This window comes from Artemia sp. Qi Xiang Cuo, chromosome 16, assembly GCF_049724085.1.
Source record: "Artemia sp. Qi Xiang Cuo chromosome 16, ASM4972408v1, whole genome shotgun sequence".
NCBI lineage: Eukaryota > Metazoa > Arthropoda > Branchiopoda > Anostraca > Artemiidae > Artemia > Artemia sp. Qi Xiang Cuo.
In genome coordinates this window covers 26,308,785-26,331,555 of record NC_142809.1, presented here as the reverse complement: position 1 = coordinate 26,331,555, position 22,771 = coordinate 26,308,785, and the positions used below count along the sequence as shown (strand labels likewise).

At 37.7% G+C, this 22,771-nt stretch overlaps 1 protein-coding gene across 1 annotated transcript in view; it reads left to right on the top strand.

Moving 5' to 3' along the window:
• Window positions 1-22,771, top strand: part of LOC148942723 (neuronal acetylcholine receptor subunit beta-4-like) — a 191,450-nt gene that overhangs the window by 70,685 nt on the left and 97,994 nt on the right. The window contains exons 5-6 of the mRNA XM_089102763.1: window positions 18,692-18,861; window positions 21,626-21,780. Of these exons, the coding sequence (XP_088958889.1) occupies window positions 18,692-18,861; window positions 21,626-21,780 (325 nt within the window). The remainder of the gene's footprint in view (window positions 1-18,691; window positions 18,862-21,625; window positions 21,781-22,771) is intronic.

Genomic DNA, 22,771 nt, shown 5'->3' with positions numbered 1-22,771 from the left:
TCTATGACAACGCTTTCTATAAACACCTTATATGCCCCCAGGGCATAAATTACAACCCTTACCCTAAGGGCTGTGAGGGTGGATGTCATCCTCTAAGACCTAATTTCCAGAACTTTCTACTACATTAAACAAATTGGGTATCTGGAAATTTTGATTGGATGTGTTTGGGGAAGTGGTTGGCGTGGAAGGGGTTTTTGTTGCCTTCAAATTAATTTTGAATATTGAAAAGGGCACAAGCCAATTCAATTTCCGATTGAATGAGCTCTTTTCGCAGTTTCTACAACAACTCCTTGCCCTACGAAGTGCCCTGGTCTAAAGGAAAAAAATAATAAATAATACATTATGCCAACATCGTTCTTATATACCTCCAGGTCATAAAATAAAGCCCCTACTCTAGGGTTTATGGTGGAGCAACCTCCTCGACAATATATTTTCTCGCTGGAAATCAATTGCTATGAACAAATTGGCTATCTTAAAATTTTTATTGGATGTGTGTGGGGACATGGTGGGCGTAGATGGGGTTTTATCTGCCTTCCGATCACTTTCGACTATTAAAAAGGGCACTAGCTATTCCAATTTCCAATCAAATGAACCCTTTTCGAAGTTTCTACGACAACTCCTCGATAGGAATTGCCCTGTTATGGAAAAAAATACATTGTGCCAACACTGTTCTTTACTTAGGCAGCGCGATTGCGCTGCCTATAATAACATCCTGAATTGCCTAATGCTCTTTTACCTACCTCTTTTCATCCGAAAAATCAGAAAGAAAATGAACAGAGTTTTAAAGTGGAAGGTAGAATTTTTGTTTCAAGAAAAATTTCTTCTACTTCTTCCTACGAACCGATATACATGGCGAGCCCAAGATGACAGTATTTTTCTTTAAGAGACAGATTAGCCGGTATGACGGTTGAAGCCCAGAGGTCGATATCGATAAGTAAAAAAAGGGACAAAAAAACAAAAAAACGGTGGTGTATTAGTGACGCCACCGCCGATAGAATCAGCGGCGGCGTCAGCACGCTGATGCTAGCTCGGCGGCACGCCGCCGATTTTTTTCGGCGGCGCGCCGCCGACTTTTCGGCGCGGCTTCGGGGTCTACCTAGTAGGTTCAATATAGAAATGCTTTCAAACCGTACTTTGCAGTTAGTATGTTACTAACCACATGTTTCAAAGCAAAAAGTTTCACCTGCTCTAAGACTTTCCTCCAAGTTAAAAGAGTTTTCTCTTTTTTCATAACTAAGTAAATCATTGCTAAGTCTCTTATTTTATTACAATTATCTGGGGAATAGAGCCTTCGACTCATTTACTCTTTAATAGCTTTCCTTTCATTGATGGAAATGAAAAGATGAAAAGGTCTAGTTTTTCATTTTGTTCATAAAGTCATCTTCTGAATGGAAGCAAACGAACATGCAGTGAACTGTGAGGGCGATAGATCTCTAATGGGTGTTGTAAATCAACTCAAAAAAGTAATGTTTTTCTTTGTAACTTGACTTATAGTCCGAATTATGGTTTCTGAGATGATGTTTTGAGTGTGGCCCCGTGATGTTTCCTTAATAACTGACCGCACAATCAGAAAATCCTTTTATCTTTATTTTAAAAACAAAATGAAATATTGGCTACTGATTTTGTTCATAATTTGGTTTTTAATATCCAAATAAATGGTAATATTATTTTAAAAATGTATTTATTTCTTTTTCCTTTCACCAAGGAGTATTAGGGATTGCGTCTTTATTTTAACTTTAAATTCTGTAATATTACACCTTTGCTGTATCCCTTTTTATATTTTTCAGTTTTCGTCCAAGGATTAATCAATTTTTTTTTTTCGTTCGTATTTTCTGTTTTTATTTATTTATAATTAAAATGGCATTCAGACTCTCGCTAGGTGTAGAGTCTCTGGTGGGCTGACCAGTGATATTTCAATAGGATGTGCCCCGTCATCCTCAGGCTTGATCAAAAATTAGTTTTTCAATTTGGATTCTCAGGCTAAAATTTTAAATTAAAACAAGCCCAAGGAAGTAGGGGCAGATATATCGTTGAAATGCCCTTGAAAAATTCCTCTTGAAATCACACGTTGAAATGTCCTTAAAAATGTCCTTTTTTTTTCTTTCTTTTTTTTTTCTTTTTTATTGGGATATTTTTTTTTTTAGTAGTGGCTTCTTTGCAGAATTGGAATTTGAGAAAATTTTGTCTGTTTTTGTAAATGGCCACCGCAAGCGGGGACTTCCTGTGGAGGGGGGACGTCCTCTCTGCGGGAGATAATTTTATTTTATTGTTAATATGGATTAAAATTTATTTTAGTAGAAGTACAAAAATGCGAAGACCACTCTTTGGCTGCTAATTTTAGTAAAATGTAGAGTGTAGAGTATTTAGATTTTTGTAATGTTTAAAAGTAGTTTTTTTTAATGTTAGTGCCACTGAGAGGAGAGGAGGTGGGATTTAAAAAAAAAAAAAAAAAAAAGGAGAGGAGGTGGGATTAAAAAAAAAAAAAAAAAAAAAAAAAAAAAAAAAAAAATGTCCTTGAAGCCTGTAAGTGCGTAGCTAAGGTAAGCTTAAGCACCATTTACATTTTGTTGAACAATCAGATTAACCTAAGATTGTATATAATTGTTTTTATTTGTTGTTTGTCTTATAAATAAATAATAAATAAGTTATTTATTTTTCATAAGACTTTCATGGCTTTCAATAACCCCCCTTTTTTGTTTTTCCGTTGAGTCCGCCACAAAGAAAAGTCAATGTACATTAACATAAAATTGCCTAAAGAGTATTACTGAAATTAAAATCGGTACTCAGCTAAATCTTTCTCAAGTTCGTATTAGTAGAATGGCCATAATATCTCCCGTACCCACACCATATATGGGCATAGAATACTGTCAGTACACCATATATGGTCATAGAGTCCCTAGGGAGAAAGATTACGTAATCGCTCAATGACCTCTTTTTCCAAGGTCGATTTATTTGATGTTTCTATGTGTAATAACTCGGGGGGCGAAGGTTGCACATGCGCATTGAATTCTAACGGGAACAATGTTATTGATCTAGGACTCGAGGGGGACCGAAAAGCTCCCGTACGAACCACGTGGTTTATGGTCCTAGTAAGGGCATAGAGTCATTAGGGAGAACTCGTGGTTAATGGGGTCAATGACCTAAATTTCACAACAACAACAACGACCTTGACATTCGCTGAGAGCGTGCACTTACAACAACAACAACATCGACCTTGGAACACCTGTGCTGTCGACCTCAATTCACCTATCGTGAATCAATAATTCCCCTTAGAAACACCAAATTAATTTCCCTTTCTTGACAGATCAATCAATCAATGACATCATCTGTCAGACTTTAAAAATTTTCGCCTAGAAACGATTCTCCAGGAATAGATCCAAGTCATTAATGTCTTTGCCTCGGAAACAACTCTTTTGGTCGAACTCCAAAGGATATTAATAACCACAGGCCATGGAAACAATTAGGCAAGAAGCATCTTAGCGATGAATTGTTTTAGCGCGCGAAAAGGTTTCATATTAATTTGAAATGCGTTAGCGTAGAGATGCCAATAACAAAGGAACACGCTGAATTTACGTTTAGGGATTATTTGGGCGAAACCGTTTTAGACAGGTTATGGAACTATTTCGGCGAAACGGTTAGAGACATTTTAAAAGATGATTTTAGGAAAGATTTTAGAAGAGAATTTAATGGTGAAACTCTGTGGTCGTTATAATACACAAGTTTCATTTGAACAGTGTTGTGAGGTCCTCTAACCCAACCCCAAAGGGTTCCAATCCTCCTACCCCAACCCCGAAGGAACCCCCGGTCCTCAAAGGCCCCCCAAGCTCCCAAAGGCTCTCCACCGGTCCCCAAATGTCCCCCAGGCCCCCAACTGCCCCCCCCCCCCGGACGCTCAAAGGCCCCCCAAGCTCCCAAAGGGCCACCGGCGCCCCAAAGGCCCTCCACCGGTCCCCAAATGTCCCCCAGGCACCCAAAGGCCCACCCAGACCCCCAAATGCTATACCCCGACCCCCAAGCCCAACCCCCGGTCCCCAAAGGTCCCCCCGAGCTCCCAAAGGACCACCGGCCCTCAAGGGACCCACAGACCCTCAAAGGCTCTCCCCGAGCACCCATCTTTCGTTGATGTGAGTTGTCTAAAACCTATGATTTGGGATGTGTAGTTTGCTACTTCAGGCTTTTCTGAGCAGGATTTCTTAGCCATTCGTAGGTGTGTGTTGACTGAAACCAATACTTTGGGATGAGTAGTTTGCTATTTCAGGCTTTTATGAGCTAGGTTTCTTAGCCTTTCGCTGGTGTGTGTTGAGTGAAACTTATGATTTGGGATATGTAGTTGGCTATTTTGGACTTGTCTGAGTTGGATTTCTTAGTCTTTCAGAGGTGTGTGGTGTCTGAAACCTATGATTTGGGATGTGTAGTTTGCTATTTTCGACTTTTCTGAGCTGGATTTCTTAGCCTTTCATAGGTATGCGTTGTCAGAAAATTATGATTTGGGATGTATAGTTTGCTATTTCAGGCTTTTCTGAGCTAAGGTTTTCTAGAATTTCGTAGGTGAATGTTGTCTGAAACCAATAGTTTGGGATGAATAGTTTGCTATTTTTGACTTTTCTGAGCTAGGTTTCTTAGTCTTTCGTTGGTGTGTGTTGACTGAAACCGATGATTTGGGATATGTAGTTTGCTATTTTTGACTTTTCTGAGCTGGATTTCTTAGTCTTTCATAGGTGTGTGTTGTATGAAACCTATGATTTGGGATTGGTGGATTGCTACTTTTGACTTTTCTGAACTGGATTTCTTAGCCTTTCATAGGTGTTTGTTGTCTGAAACCTATAGTTTGGGATGACTAGTTTGTTATTTTTGACTTTTCTGAGCTAGGTTTCTTAGCCGTTCATAGGTGAGTGTTGTCTGAAACCTATGATTTGGGATATGTAATTTGATATTTCCGACTTTTCATAACCGGATTTCTTAGTCTTTCGTAGGTGTGTGGTGTCTGAAACCTATGATTTGGGATGTGTGGGTTGCTATTTTTTTGACTTTTCTTAGCTGGATTTCTTAGCCATTCGTAGGTGTGTGTTGACTGAAACCTATGATTTGGGATGGTTAATTTGATATTTTTGACTTTTCTGAGCTAGATTTCTTAGCCTATCATATGTGTTCCCTTTCAGAAAATTATGATTTGGGAGGTATAGTTTTCTTTTTGGACTTTTCAGAGCTAGGATTCTTAGTCACTCATAGGTGTTTGTTGTCTGTAACTTCGAGTTTGGGATGAGTAGTTGGCTATTTCAGACTTTTCTGAGCTAAGGTTTCTTAGTATTTCATAGGTGAATGCTGTCTGAAACTTATAATTTGGGATATGTAAATTACTATTTCGGGCTTTTCTGAGTTAGATTTCTTAGTCTTTCATAGGTGTGTAGTGTCTGAAACCTATGATTTGGGATGTGTAGTTTGATATTTTCGACTTTTCTGAGCTAGGTTTCTTAGCCTTTAATAGGTATGTCTTGTCAGAACATTATGATTTGTGATGTGTGGGTTGATATTTCAGTCTTTTATGAGCAGGATTTCTTAGCCATTCGTAGGTGTGTGTTGACTGAAACCTATGATTTGGGATGGTTAATTTGCTATTTTTGACTTTTCTGAGCTAGATTTCTTAGCCTTTCATAGGTGTGTCCTTTCAGAAAATTATGATTTGGGAGGTATAGTTTGCTTTCTGGACTTTTCATAGCTAGGATTCTTAGTCACTCATAGGTGTTTGTTGTCTGAAACTTCGAGTTTGGGATGAGAAGTTGGCTATTTCAGACTTTTCTGAGCTAAAGTTTCTTAGTATTTCGTAGGTGAATGCTGTCTGAAACTTATGATTTGGGATATGTAAATTACTATTTCGGACTTTTCTGAGTTGGATTTCTTAGTCTTTCATAGGTGTTTGATGTCTGAAACCTATGACTTGGGATGTGTAGTTTGCTATTTTCGACTTTTCTGAGCTAGGTTTCTTAGCCTTTCATAGGTATGTGTTGTCAGAAAATTATGATTTGGGATGTGTAGTTTGCTATTTCAGGCTTTTCTGAGCTAAGGTTTTCTAGTATTTCGTAGGTGAATGTTGTCTGAAACCTATAGTTTGGGATGAGTAGTTTGCTAATTTTGACTTTTCTGAGCTAGGTTTCTTAGTCTTTCGTTGGTGTGTGTTGACTGAAACCTATGATTTGGGATGGGTTGTTTGCTATTTTTGTCTTTTCTGAGCTAGATTTCTTAGCCTTTCCTAGGTGTGTGTTGTCTGAAACCTATGATTGGGATGTGTGGTTTGCTATTTTTGTCTTTTCTGAGCTAGATTTCTTAGCCGTTCATAGGTGTGTGTTGTCTGAAACTTATGATTTGGGATGTGTAGTTTGCTATTTGAACTTTTCAGAGCTTTGATTCTTAGTCCGTCATAGGCGTTTGTTGTCTGAAACTTCTAGTTTGGGATGAGTAGTTTCGATATTTCAGGCTTTTCTGAGCTAAGGTTTCTTAGTCTTTCATAGGTGAATGATGTCTGAAACCTATGATTTTGGATATGTAAATTACTATTTCGAGCTTTTCTGAGTGGGATTTCTAAGTCTTTCATAGGTGTGTGTTGTCTGAAACCTATGATTTGGGATGGGTGGATTGCTAATTTTGACTTTTCTGAGCTGAATTTCTTAGCCTTTCATAGGTGTTTGTTGTCTGAAACCTATAGTTTGGGATGACTAGTTTGATATTTTTGACTTTTCTGAGCTAGGTTTCTTAGCCGTTCTTAGGTGAGTGTTGTCTGAAACCTAGGATTTGGGATATGTAAATTACTATTTCGGGCTTTTCTAAGCTAGATTTCTTAGTCTTTCATAGGTATGTGTTGTCTGAAACCTATGATTTGGGATGTGTGGGTTGCTATTTTTTGACTTTTCCGAGCTGGATTTCTTAGCCGTTCATAGGTGAGTGCTGTCTGAAACTTGTGATTTGAGATGGTTAATTTGCTATTTCCGGCTTTTATTAGCTAGGTTTCATAGCCTCTCATAGGTGTGTGTTGTCAGAAAATTACGATTTGGGATGTGTAGTTTGCTATTTGAACTTTTCAGAGCTAGGATTCTTAGTCCATCATTGGTGTTTGTTGTCTGAAACCAATAGTTTGGGATTACTAGTTTGCTATTTCAGGCTTGTTCATTTTGAATTTCTGTCATGAAATGCAAGAGTTGGAAAATTAGGGTCTTAGTCCACCAGCTCAGTATTAGGGTCCCAGTCCACCAGCCTGAACGGTGGAAATTCACTAGCTCAGAATTGGGATCTTAGTCCACCAGCCTGAATGGTGGAAATCAACTAACTCAGAATTAGGGTCTTAGTCCACCAGCCTGAATGGTGGAAATTCACTAGCTCAGAATTGGGGTCTTAGTCCACCAGCCCGAATGGTGGAAATTCACTAGCTCAGAATTGGGGTCTTAGTCCACCAGCCTGAATGGTTGAAATTCACATTAGACGACACAAAAACTTACACACACACAAAAACTTACACACACGCACAAAAACTTACACACACACACAAAAACTTACACACACACACACATGAAAACTTACACACACACACCAAAACTTACACACACACGACAAAACTTACACACACACATACACAAAAACTTACACACACACACACACACACAAACTTACACATGCACACTAAAACTAAAAAGAACAGGAAAAAAAAATACCAAATAAAAACTTACACACACACACACACACACACACAAAACTTACACACCCAAACACACAACAAAACACACACAAAAAAACAAAAAAAAAACACAACAACAAAAAAAACACACACACACACACACGAAAAAAAAATTAAAAATTAACACAAAAAAACTCACACACACATCCACAAAAACTTACACACACACACACACACACACACAAACTTACACACACACACATTAATACTTACACACACACTCGAAAACTTAGACACACAAAAACTAACACGCACACACACACACACACACAAAAACTAACACATGCACGCGAAAACTTACATGCACACAAAAACTTACATGCACACAAAAACTTACACACACACACACACACAAACTTACACACACAAACACACTAAAACTCACACACACACGCGCTAAAACTTACACACACACAAAAACTTAAACACACACACACACACACACACAAACTAACACAAGAACACAAAAAAACACACACACACACACTCACAAAAACTTACACACACACACAAAAACACAAAACATAAACACACACACACGAAAACAAACACACACACGCCAAAACTTACACACACACAAAAACTAACACATGCACACCAAAACAAACACACACACACACAAAAACATACACACACACGACAAAACTTACACACACACACACACAGACACACAAACACACACACACACACAAACTTACACACACACACACACACACAAAAACTTACACATGCACACGAAAACTTACATGCACACAAAGACTTACATGCACACAAAGACTTACACACACACACACACACAAAACTACACACACACACACACACACGAAACTCACACACACACGTCAAGACTTACACACACACAAAAACTTACACACACACACACACACACACACACACACACACAAAACTTACACATGAACACGAAAACTCACACACACATACACAAAAACTTACACACACACACAAAAACACACAAATACAAAAAAACATAGAAAAAAAAAAAAACAAAAAAACAAAAAAAACAAAAAACAAAAACAAAAAAAAAAACAAAAAAAACCACACACAAACAAACAAACAAACACACACACACAAAAACTTACACACACAAAAAATTACACACAAACACAAACACAAACACACACACACACACACACACACACACACACACAAACTTACACAAACACACAAAAACTTATATCCACACGCAAAAGCTTAGACACACAAAAACTTACACACACACACAAAAACTGACACCCACACTCAAAAACTTACATGCACACAAAAACTTAAATGCACACAAAAACTAACACACACACACGAAAACTAACTCACACAAACGAAAACTTACACACACACACACACAAAACTTACACACACATACACGACTACACACACACGCCAAAACTTGCACACACACACAAAAACACACACACACACACACACACACAAAAAACACACACATACACGAAAACTTACATGCACACAAAAACTTAGACACACAAACAAGAAATAATACACGCACACGAAAAATCTTACACACACAAAATAATTTACTAACAAAAAATTACACACACACACACACAAAAACTGACACACACAAGCACAAACATACACACACACACACACAAAAACTTAAAAAAACAAAAACTAAACACAGACAAAACACACACACACAAACACACCCACACGCAAAAACTTCAAACACCCACACACACAAAATTACACACACACACTAAAACAAACGCACACACAAAAAATTACACACACACACACAAACTTACACACATACAAAAACTTAAACACAGGCAAACACACACACACACGAACACTTACAATCACATGAAAACTAGGATATCACAGTTACATTCTATTATTTTTTCAAATTTCTTTTTGAATTTATATCATGAAATGCAAGAGTTGGAATATTTCAGTAGTGACTTGCAGTGCTTTACCTGCTCACAGTTACATTCTCTTGATTTTTCGAAGTTCATTTTGAATTTCTGTCATGAAATGCAAGAGTTGGAAAATTGGGGTGTTAGTCCACCAACTCAGTATTGGGGACCCAGTCCACCAGCCTGAACGGTGGAAATTCACTAGCTCAGAATTGGGGTCATAGCCCACCAGCCTGAATGGTGGAAATTCACTAGCTCAGAATTAGGGTCTCAGTCCACCAGCCTGAATGGTGGAAATTCACTAGCTCAGAATTCGGGTCATAGTCCACCAGCCTGAATGGTGAAAATTCACTAGCTCAGAATTGGGGTCTTAGTCCACCAACCTGAATGGGTGAAATTCACATTTGACGAGGTTACGTGCGCACACACACACAGAGAGAGACGACTAACACACAGGGACAACACACACACAAAGAGACGACACCTAACCTTTTCCAGCGAGTATGGTTAGGTTTGGTTAGGCTATATTAAGTTAGGTTAGGTTAGCCCACGTACGCTTCACTTAGGTTCGCTTAGGTTGGGTGAGAGACAGGCAAAAAGTTAGGTGAATGATTAGGTGAGTTTTGGTGAGATTAAGTTCGGTTAGGATAAGTTCGGTTAGGCTATTTTAGCCTACGTCCGCGCGCGAACGTAGGCTAACATAGCCGAACCTAACTTAACCGAACCGAACTTAATCTAACCTATCCTAACCTAATCATACACCTAACTTTTTGCCGGTCTCTCATCTAACCTAAGCTAACCTAAGTGAAGCGTACATGGGCTAACCTAACCTAACTTAACTTAATCTAACTTAATCTAGCCTAACCTAACCAAACTCGCCGGAAAGGTAGGGTGTCGTCTCTTTGTGTGTGTGTTGTCCCTGTGTGTTATTCGTCTCTCTCTGTGTGTGTGTGCGCACTTAACCTCGTCTAATGTGAATTTCACCCATTCAGATTGGTGGACTAAGACCCCAATTCTGAGCTAGTGAATTTCCACCATTCAGGCTGGTGGACTATGACCCTAATTCTGAGATAGTGAATTTCCACCATTCAGGCTGGTGGACTGAGACACCAATATTGAGCTAGTGGATTTCCACCATTCAGTATGGTGGACTATGACCCCAATTCTGAGCTAGTGAATTTCCACCGTTCAGGCTGGTGGACTGGGTCCCCAATACTGATCTGGTGGACTAAGACCCCAATTTTTCAACTCTTGCATTTCATGACAGAAATTCAAAATGTACTTCGAAAAATCAAGAGAATGTAACTGTGAGAAGGTAAAGCACAGCAAGTCACTACTGAAATATTCCAACTCTTGCATTTCACGATAGAAATTCAAAATGAAATTTGAAAAATTAAGACAATGTAACTGTGATATGGTAGTTTTCGTGTGTGTGCATAAGTTTTCGTGTGTGTGTGTGTGTAAGTTTTTGTGAGTGTGTGTTAGTTTTTGTGTGTGTTTAAGTTTTTGTGCTTGTGTTTTAGTTTTTGTGTGTGAGTTTTTTTTAGTGTGTGTGTGTTAGTTTGTGTGTGTGTGTGTGTAAATTTTTGCGTGTGTGTGTTATTTTTTGTGTGTGTGTGTGTGTGTGTGTCAGTTTTTGTGTGTGTTATTTTTTGTGTGTGTTTGTGTGTATGTTTGTGCGTGTGTGTGTTAGTTTTTGTGTGTGTGTGTGTTTTTTTGTGTGTGTCTAAGCTCTTGTGTGTGTAAGTTTTGACGTGTGTGTGTAAGTTTTCGTGTGTGTGTGTATAAGTTTTTGTGTGCATGTAAGTTTTAGTGTGCTTGTGTAAGTTTTTGTGTGTGTGTGTGTGTGTGTGTGTTTGTTTGTGTGTGTGTAAGTTTGGGCTTGTTTGTGTAAGTTTTCGTGTTTTTTTGTTTTATTTTGTGTGTGTGGGTGTGTGTTAGTTTGTGTGTGTGAGTGTAAGTTTGTGTATGAGCGTTTTTGTTTTTGTGTGCTTTTTATTTTTTTTGTGCTTTTAAGTTGTGTGCATGAGTTTTTTTTTTAGGTTGTTTTTGTGCTTTTTGTTTTTTTTTTGTCTAATCTATTTCGTGTGGATATATGTTTATGTGTGTTTGTGTGAGTTTGTGTGTGTGTGTGTGTGTGTGTGTGTGTGTGTTTGTGTGTGTGTGTGTGTGTGTGTGTGTGTTTTTGTGTGTAGTGTTTTTTGTGTGTGTGTGTGTGTAAGTTTGTGTTTGTGTGTGTGTGTGTGTGTGTGTAAGTTTTTGTGTGTGTAAGTTTTGTGTGTGTGTGTGTGTGAAGTTTTGTGTGTGTGTGTGTGTGTGTGTAGTTTTTGTGCGTGTGTGTGTGAGTTTTTTTGTTTTATTGTGTTAGTTTTTGTTTGTTTTTGTGTTTTTGTGTGTTTGTTTTTTTGTGTTTGTGTGTGTTATTTTTTGCGTGTGTGTTTGTGTGTTCGTGTGTGTGTGTGTGTGTGTGTCAGTTTTGTGTGTGTGTGTGTGTGTAAGTTTTTGTGTGCATTTAAGTTTTTGTGTGCATGTAAGTTTTCGTGTGCTTGTGTAAGTTTTTGTGTGTGTGTGTGTGTGTGTGTAAGTTTGTGTGTGTGTGTGTGTGTAATTTTGTGTGTGTGTGTGTGTGTAAGTTTTGGAGTGTTAGTGAAATTTTTAATTTTTTTTTTTGTTATTTTTCTTGTGAATGTTTAAGTTTTTTTGTGTGTGTAAGTTTTTGCGTGTGTGTGTAAGTTTTCGTGTGTGTTTGTGTAAGTTGTGTGTCTGTGTGTGTGTGTGTGTTAGTTTGTGTGCGTTTGTGTGTGTGAGTTTTTTTGTGTTCTTGTTTTAGTTTGTGTGTGTGTGTGTGTGTGTGTGTGTAAGTGTGTGTGTGTGCTTAATTTTGTGCGTGTTTGTGTGTGAGTGTTCGAGTGTTTGTGTGTGTGTGTGTGTGTAAGTTTGTGTTTTCAGGTAAGTTTTTGTGTGTATGTAAGTTTTCGTGTGCATGTGTAAGTTTTTGTGTGTGTGTGTGTGTGTGCGTGTCATTTTTTGTGTGTGTCAGTTTTTTTTTGTGTGTGTAAGTTTTATTGTGTGTGTGTGTTCGTTGTGTGTGTGTGTGTGTGTGTGTAAGTTTTTGTGCGTGTGTGTGTGAGTTTTTTTTGTGTTCATGTGTAAGTTTTTGTGTGCGTGTGTTTGTGTGTGTAAGTTTTTGTGTGTGTGTAAGTTTTGGTGTGTGTGTGTGTGAGTTTTCTTGTTTGTGTGTGTGTGTAGGTTTTGTGTGTGTGTGTGTGTGTGTGTGTATGTTTGTGTGTGCATGTTAGTTTTTTTTTGCATTTTTTTTTTCGTGTGGATTTTTATGTTTGTGTGTGTGTGTGTGTGTGTTATTTTGTTTGTGTGTGTGTGTGTAAGTTTTTTGGTGTGTGTGTAAGTTTTGGTGTGTGTGTGTAAGTTTTCATGTGTGTGTGTGTGTAAGTTTTTGTGTGTGTGTTTAAGTTTTTGTGAGTGTGTGTAAGTTTTTGTGTGTGTGTAAGTTTTTGTGTCGTCTAATGTGAATTTCAACCATTCAGGCTGGTGGACTAAGACCCCAATTCTGAGCTAGTGAATTTCCACCATTCGGGCTGGTGGACTAACACCCTCATTCGGAGTTAGTGAATTTCCACCATTTAGGCTGGTGGACTGAGACGCCAATATTGAGCTAGTGGATTTCCACCATTCAGGCTGGTGGACTAAGACCCCAATTCTGAGCTAGTGAATTTCCACCGTTCAGGCTGGTGGACTGGGACCCTAATACTGAGCTGGTGGACTAAGACCCTAATTTTCCAACTCTTGCATTTCATGACAGAAATTCAAAATGAACAAGCCTGAAATAGCAAACTAGTCATCCCAAACTATTGGTTTCAGACAACAAACACCAATGATGGACTAAGAATCCTAGCTCTGAAAAGTTCAAATAGCAAACTACACATCCCAAATCGTAATTTTCTGACAACACACACCTATGAATGGCTATGAAACCTAGCTAATAAAAGCCAGAAATAGCAAATTAACCATCTCAAATCACAAGTTTCAGACAGCACTCACCTATGAACGGCTAAGAAATCCAGCTCGGAAAAGTCAAAAAATAGCAACCCACACATCCCAAATCATAGGTTTCAGACAACACATACCTATGAAAGACTAAGAAATCTAGCTTAGAAAAGCCCGAAATAGTAATTTACATATCCCAAATCCTAGGTTTCAGACAACACTCACCTAAGAACGGCTAAGAAACCTAGCTCAGAAAAGTCAAAAATAGCAAACTAGTCATCCCAAACTATAGGTTTCAGACAACAAACACCTATGAAAGGCTAAGAAATTCAGCTCAGAAAAGTCAAAAGTAGCAATCCACCCATCCCAAATCATAGGTTTCAGACACCACACACCTATGAAAGACTAAGAAATCCCACTCAGAAAAGCCCGAAATAGTAATTTACAAATCCAAAATCATAGGTTTCAGACATCATTCACCTATGAAAGACTAAGAAACCTTAGCTCAGAAAAGCCTGAAATAGCGAAACTACTCATCCCAAACTAGAAGTTTCAGACAACAAACGCCTATGACGGACTAAGAATCATAGCTCTGAAAAGTTCAAATAGCAAACTACACATCCCAAATCATAAGTTTCAGACAACACACACCTATGAACGGCTAAGAAATCTAGCTCAGAAAAGACAAAAATAGCAAACCATACATCCCAATCATAGATTTCAGTCAACACACACCTAGGAAAGGCTAATAAATCCAGCTCAGAAAAGTCAAAAATATCAAAATAAGTATCCCAAATCATAGGTTTCATTAAACACACACCAACTAAAGAATAATAAAACTAGCTCATAAAATTCAAAAATAGCAAACTACTCATCCCAAACTATAGGTTTCAGACAACATTCACCTACGAAATACTAGAAAACCTTAGCCCAGAAAAGCCTGAAATAGCAAACTACACATCCCAAATCATAATTTTCTGACAAAACATACCTATGAAAGGCTAAGAAACCTAGCTCAGAAAAGTCGAAAATAGCAAACTACACATCCCAAATCATAGGTTTCAGACATCACACACCCATGAAAGACTAAGAAATCCAACTCAGAAAAGCCCGAAATAGTAATTTACATATCCCAAATCATAAGTTTCAGACAGCATTCACCTACGAAATACTAAGAAACCTTAGCTCAGAAAAGTCTGAAATAGCCAACTACTCATCCCAAACTCGAAGTTTCAGACAACAAACACCTATGAGTGACTAAGAATCCTAGCTATGAAAAGTCCAAAAAGCAAACTATACCTCCCAAATCATAATTTTATGAAAGGACACACCTATGAAAGGCTAAGAAATCTAGCTCAGAAAAGTCAAAAATAGCAAATTAACCATCCCAAATCATATGTTTCAGACAACAAACACCTACTACCGGCTAAGAAATCCTGCTCAGAAAAGCCTGAAATAGCAACCCACACATCCCAAATCATATTGTTCTGACAACACATACCTATGAAAGGCTAAGAAACCTAGCTCAGAAAAGTCGAAAATATCAAACTACACATCCCAAATCATAGGTTCCAGACACTACACACCTATGAAAGACTAAGAAATCTAACTCAGAAAAGCCCGAAATAGTAATTTACATATCCCAAATCATAAGTTTCAGACAGCATTCACCTATGAAATACTAAGAAACCTTAGCTCAGAAAAGTCTGAAATAACCAACTACTCATCCCACACTCGAAGTTTCAGACAACAAACACCTATGAGTGACTAAGAATCCTAGCTCTGAAAAGTCCAAAAAGCAAACTATACCTCCCAAATCATAATTTTCTGAAAGGGCAAACATATGATAGGCTAAGAAATCTAGCTCAGAAAATTCAAAAATAGCAAATTAACCATCCCAAATCATAGGTTTCAGTCAACAAACACCTAAGAATGGCTAAGAAATCCAGCTCAGAAAAGTCAAAAAAATAGCAACCCACACATCCCAAATCATAGGTTTCAGACACCACACACCTACGAAAGACTAAGAAATCCGGTTATGAAAAGTCGGAAATAGCAAATTACATATCCCAAATCATAGGTTTCAGACAACACTCACCTATGAACGGCTAAGAAACCTAGCTCAGAAAAGTCAAAAATAGCAAACTAGTCATCCCAAACTATAGGTTTCAGACAACAAACACCTATGAAAGGCTAAGAAATCCAGCTCAGAAAAGTCAAAAGTAGCAATCCACCCATCCCAAATCATAGGTTTCATACAACACACACCTATGAAAGACTAAGAAATCCAGCTCAGAAAAGTCAAAAATAGCAAACTACATATCCCAAATCATCGGTTTCAGTCAACACACACCAACGAAAGACTAAGAAACCTAGCTCAGAAAAGTCAAAAATAGCAAACTATTCATCCCAAACTATTGGTTTCAGACAACATTCACCTACGAAATACTAGAAAACCTTAGCTCAGAAAAGCCTGAAATAGCAAACTATACATCCCAAATCATAATTTTCTGACAACGCATACCTATGAAAGGCTAAGAAATCCAACTCAGAAAAGTCGAAAATAGCAAACTACACATCCCAAATCATAGGTTTCAGACACCACACACCTATGAAAGACTAAGAAATCCAACTCAGAAAAGTCAAAAAAGCAAACTACATATCCCAAATCATAAGTTTCACTCAACACACACCAACGAAATGCTAAGAAACCTATCTCATAAAAGCCTGAAATAGCAAACTACTCATCCCAAAGTATTGGTTTCAGTCAACACACACCTACGAATGGCTAAGAAATCCTGCTCAGAAAAGCCTGAAGTAGCAAACTACACCTCCCACATCAGCGATCTCAGACAACTCACCTCACCTAAAGCCGGGTGATCGGGGAGTGCCTTTGAAGGTGTGGGAGGCCCTTGAGGGTCGAGGGTCGTGGGGGAGCGGGGGGGGACGTTGGGGGACGGGGGTTGGGGATTGGGGGGCCGGGTAGGCCATTTGGGGGTCTGGGTGGGCTTGTGGGTGCCTGGGGGACATTTGGGGACCGGTGGAGGGCCTTTGGGGCGCCGGTGGCCCTTTGGGAGCTTGGGGGGCCTTTGAGGGTCCGGGGGGACAGTTGGGGGCCTGGGGGACATTTGGGGACCGGTGGAGGGCCTTTGGGGGCTTGGGGGGCCTTTGCGGACGGGGGGGTTCCTTCGGGGTTGGGGTAGGAGGATTGGAACCCTTTGGGGTTGGGTTAGAGGACCTCACAACACTGTTCAAATGAAACTTGTGTATTATAACGACCACAGAGTTTCACCATTAAATTCTCTTCTAAAATCTTTCCTAAAATCATCTTTTAAAATGTCTCTAACCGTTTCGCCGAAATAGTTCCATAACCTGTCTAAAACGGTTTCGCCCAAATAATCCCTAAACGTAAATTCAGCGTGTTCCTTTGTTATTGGCATCTCTGCGCTAACGCATTTCAAATCAATATGAAACCTTTTCGCGCGCTAAAACAATTCATCGCTAAGATGCTTCTTGCCTAATTGTTTCCATGGCCTTTGGTTATTAATATCCTTTGGAGTTCGACCAAAAGAGTTGTTTCCGAGGCAAAGACATTAATGACTTGGATCTATTCCTGGAGAATCGTTTCTAGGCGAAAATTATTAAAGTCTGACAGATGATGTCATTGATTGATTGATCTGTCAAGAAAGGGAAATTAATTTGTTGTTTCTAAGGGGAATTATTGATTCACGATAGGTGACTTGAGATCGACAGCACAGGTGTTCCAAGGTCGATGTTGTTGTTGTTGTAAGTGCACGCTCTCAGCGAATGTCAAGGTCGTTGTTGTTGTTGTGAAATTTAGGTCATTGACCCCATTAACCACGTGTTCTCCCTAATGACTCTATGCCCTTACTAGGACCATAAACCACGTGGTTCGTACGGGAGCTTTTCGGTCCCCCTCGAGTCCTAGATCAATAACATTGTTCCCGTTAGAATTCAATGCGCATGTGCAACCTTCGCCCCCGGAGTTATTACACATAGAAACATCAAATAAATCGACCTTGGAAAAAGAGGTCATTGAGCGATTACGTAATCTTTCTCCCTAGGGACTCTATGACCATATATGGTGTACTGACAGTATTCTATGCCCATATATGGTGTGGGTACGGGAGATATTATGGCCATTCTACTCGTATTAACCAACTGTTGACAAGGGGGAGGGATGACAAAACTTTGCTTTCTTTGGCGTATTTTACGACAGATCAGCTTTTTCAAAAAGTTCTTGCAAAAATACTTGTTCAAACTCATACTTATATCCCGTATAACTTCTAAAAAAAGAAAGTCAAGGCTAGTGCGAACCAAGCTCAGACTTCCGTATAGACTTCAGTACAAACCGTATAAACTTTACATAAAATGTTTGCATATTTATAAGAGTGGAAAAAAGAAACGGAGCAGGAAAAATATGGCTATGCAAAAAGTGACACCTGAAATCTTCTGGGACTTTCGTTTTTCCTTCCAACGTTTTTAATACTGAGCCAAGTTATGATTTGTAAAGATCACTCTGTAATTTTTGGAAGATTTTTTTTTTTAAGTTTTCCCACCAATTTTTTTTTTATCCACAGTGATAAATTTAAAATTTCTTTATCTTTCCTTTAAGATTTTTGTCAATTTCGTCTAACGAAAGTAATTTCTAATTTGATTCTTTGTGACAGCCATTTTGCTACTGCCATCTATTTGTTCAAGGCATTATACAACTTTCTTCATAAAGTAGAAAATTGTGCTGGTGAGGTGGAATAAAAAATGGGAACAAAATTCATTTCCAAAAATCTGAGCAGGATCGAAAATGACCTGACAAACAATAGAATAACCAGATATATTGCCAAAACATTACAAAACGAGAAAAATAATAAATTAAATCACTGTGAATTATCATTTGTCAAAGCTTTCCAGCTAAAGGTTTCCTGTGGAAAAATTCCAGTCTAAATTTTTTTTTCCCCTTATTTTATTTTATTTTTTCGACCTATTTAAACTTCAATATGCTAGCTAAAATTTCAATCTTTTCGTTTAATTTCATAACTTTCTTTATTTGTAGACGGAGAAATGCAGGGTGATCAACCCCTTAGTCCTATGGAATACTTCAATGCTGAACATAAATTGCAAAGTGATTTAATGAAAGGCTACAGCAGCCATATTAGACCTATTTCTAAGGGCAATGAGTCACTGATTATTCAATTGGGATTAGTCGTTTTTTATATAGATCTGGTATGTTATTTTGATCATTTCTTAGCCTGATTTTTTTAGATTTTAGTGTATATGATTTTGTCTCTAAGATATTGTTGTTTAGGTCACTTTCATACATGGGCGCCCAAAAGCTGAATTCCAGGGGGGGGGGGGCAAACGTGGTCTAATTGGCACTTTTAATGCTGTATAATAGAAATCTCGGAACAAAAATATAAAACTAAGACAGCATAAAACTACGGTTACTTTTTATTTTTATACAAATATATATAAAAATGAAACCCATGCTTTCATAGAACTACGGTTAGAACTACGGTTTTATATAAAGTGACTAACACAGATTGCTTAAAAAGAAGAGACCTTTGTTTTAAGGATTTACATTGTAGCTTATTCCTTTGTTTCATTTTTCAGTTCTAGTAGCTCTTTTATTTTTTAAAATTAGATTAAAAAGGCTATTTTCCCACCCAAATACATTCTAAGACCACGTCAGCATATCGAAAATCATGAAACGAAAATAAGCAAATATTTGAAACAACATTTTTCCTCAGTCTAGTTTAAGACAACCTGTCCGCATATCTAATGAAAATCAAGTTGCAAGCAAGCTAAATCTATTGCTAGGCAACGAATCTTGGCCCAATCTAATTGGTGAATCGCCTTTCATTCATTCTGGCTGGTTTTGATTAGTCTTTTGGCTGTCTTTTCTCTTATCGTGATACTTTCATAGCAGTTCTTAAAGACAAAACAAAAAAAATAAAAGAGCTTATGCCGTTTAGTTATGAACAGAAAGAGTTTGTGTACTGCATGATTCACGGAATATTACCCTTTAGTGATAGAGTTAGTCGCATATTGAAAACTCAAACGCCTACTTGTTTGATGTGTGGAGACGAAGTGCTTGGCAGACTATTGCACGAATTGATTCAATGCCCCTCGAACGGAGGATTACCCCGAAGATTATTGGAAATATTAGAAAATGAAGCAATAAAAACAACGTCTGTAGAAGAAAAGAAGAAAGCTCTAAAGCTGTCATTTTGTGTTAAAGGTAAGCAAAGGAATTATGCGCTGTGTTTGTTAGTGACAAGTGTTAGCATGCATGTGTGGAAAATGCGGAAACGTCAGAAGCAGTTCAAAATTCTTTTGGCAAATATTTGGCTTGAAAGTTATGTGGATGACTTGAGACGGAGTCGAGTATGGAGGGAGAGAGTAGAAAAAAAAATGAGGAATTGATGTTAGTATTAAAATAAATTATATTAATTTTTTTTTTTTTTTTGAGTAGCCAAATGGGCAATAAAAAGGTTTTAGTAGTTTATTTGTGTGTTACAAAAGAAGGATTAGAATGGCGTGCCTAAAGATATTGTAAGGGCACAGCTTTCTACTCCCCCTAGGTTTATTTTCGGGTTGAGGGAAGGTTGAGAGGATGGAGGATGTTGTATAGTTGATTGAGTACAAGGTTTTATGAAAATTATTTGTCTATTATTAATGTATTTCCACGGTGAAGGGGGTGCCCTATGGCAGAAGGGCACCCTGCTAAACCGGGAATGGTACATTTTTGCGGTTTTGAATTGTTTGTAGTATACCTTGTCTTTGTCAATTATGTTTGGCTACCCAAATTCAAGTTTCAAATAATAAATGTTGTTTTTAATTTAGCGTAGGTGACATTAAAGTTTGAAATTAAGTGAAAAATATTATTATGTCACCAAGAGGAGAGGAGGAGGGATTAAAAAAAAATATATAAAAAAGACAGAATAAAATAAGAAATTATTTTTCTTTGATTAGTTGTTACACTTCTATTTTCTTCCTACTCTGGTGTAAATTACAGGGGGCATGGCCCCCCTGCCCCCCTGCGAGCTCCCATGTATCGTGAAGTTTACTTCAAATGATTAGATTTTTTTTTGTTTTTTATTTTTTTCTGAGCACTGAAGACGATTTGGCGGAGGTCCTTATCGAAATATCTACTTATTTTCGTTTCATATTTTTCTTTTTGCTGACACTACCCTTGTTTTTCTCGCCAATTTGATTTTATTTTTTGCTTATTATATTTTTTCTTCTTCTTTGCTTCATTTGCCATTTTTCAAATTGAGCGTAAAGGGTGATGGTAGAACGCTTTATCTAGTTTGTGCTTTATTAATTTCGATGCATTTTTTATTGAAGGGGTCTTAATTATGTTGAAAGTGATTGTGCGCAGTGAAGTGCATTTACTGTTGTATACATTATATTAAGTGAGGTAAAAAACCATATTCAGTTTATTCTATAGGTAACTGTTAAATAAAATACTTGACAAGAAACACTGGATTAATGTTTTGTATTATTATGTTTTTCTGAGTGCAATTTAAACCTTAGTGTCAACTGCTAGAGGATGAGAAGAGTAGTGTTCTTCTAATACTCACTAGGTACTCTTTTCGTTTTAACTTTTCTGAAATACCAAAAGAGTAAAATTGTTAACAATTCATTAAGTCGTCGTCACTGAGAAGAGCGGAGCTGGTAAAAAAAATCATATGTAGAAATAAATAGCAGTAATTTTTTCCATTTTATTGAAGGGAAAGAGGCCTTTCAGACTAGTCTTCCCTTTCCGATTACAAGTATTATTAAGCTTTCAAGCCTCGCCCCCTTCTGCGTCGGTGGATATATGTTTATCTGTTTATTCGCGAATTGCATTCTCATTGGTCTAATTGGCTGCTAAATTAGGATTATAATGCAAGGCATTAAAGATTAAATCCACGCTAGTTAAACTTAATCCTTGAACTAAGCATTGCTAAATAATATCGAAAAAATGATAAAATTAATCTTCCAGAAAGAAAATGAATCAATGTTCAATGTAAATGGCTTTCTGCAGATACATTGGAAAGATAAACGACTTGCATGGAATGAGTCATATTACGAAGGATTGAATATACTGCAGATCCCTTCAGAATTGATCTGGAAACCACAACTATCACTTACAAATAGGTGAGACATTGACACTATTAATATTTTTATCTCCAGGTCTCTAAAAACTGGTTTCATATTTCATAGCCACAAGGCAAGTGACAGGTGACAGAATGCATTGGGCTATATATTTGCACATTAAGGGCGGAGGGGGGGTAAATTATTTGGACAGTGTGAAATACAACACATTTTGAATGCAGACTTACTATGCTTTACCCCCACCCCTCTAATGTGCAAATACGTATAAAGCCCAAAGTATATAATTCCAATGCATTCTGTCACCCGTCGCTTGTCTTTGTGGCTATGGAAACGTTGTGTTCTTGAATAATTAACGTTGTGCTCTGAATAATTAACAAGTATCCTGATTTCATCACATTTGATTCAACTTACGGGTACACGGGTTGAAACGAAAGAGACGCATAGGTAGTATGCATAGGAAGTGTGTAATTTGGGTTATATATTTGCACATTATGGTGGGGGGGGGATTGGAGATTGATGAAGACCACTTTTGAATTTCTCTGGCGCAAAGCCTTCGCATTGTTCTTTTTTTGTTTTTGTTTTTTCTTACAGTACAAACTCCTAATTTCTTTGACATGTTCCAATTCTAATAGAATGTAGAAATATCTTACAATTGAAATATTTTGGTAGAAATATTTTACGATTGCTTTACAGCAATCATTTTTTATAGTTTTATTGCGCAGTAACACCACTCTTTTGGTAGATTTTTTCCTAGTGATTGGTGGTATCTAGGTCGGACACGGTAAAGGATACATCCCAAAACTTCTTTTCCATTATAGGATCGTGAAATTAAAAAAAACTTGTCTGGAAAAAAAACGTAGTTTTTTTAATTACTGAAATAAATGAAACTATCATACCTTTGAAACTTAATTTCTTAGGGATACGTTTGGGACGGTTTTAATCACAAATCTAGTTTTAAGCTCTATGACTTAAAAACTGCAAGAAACCTCAAACCAGGGGTGCAGAGAGGGACGAGAGGGGGATTGAACTCCCC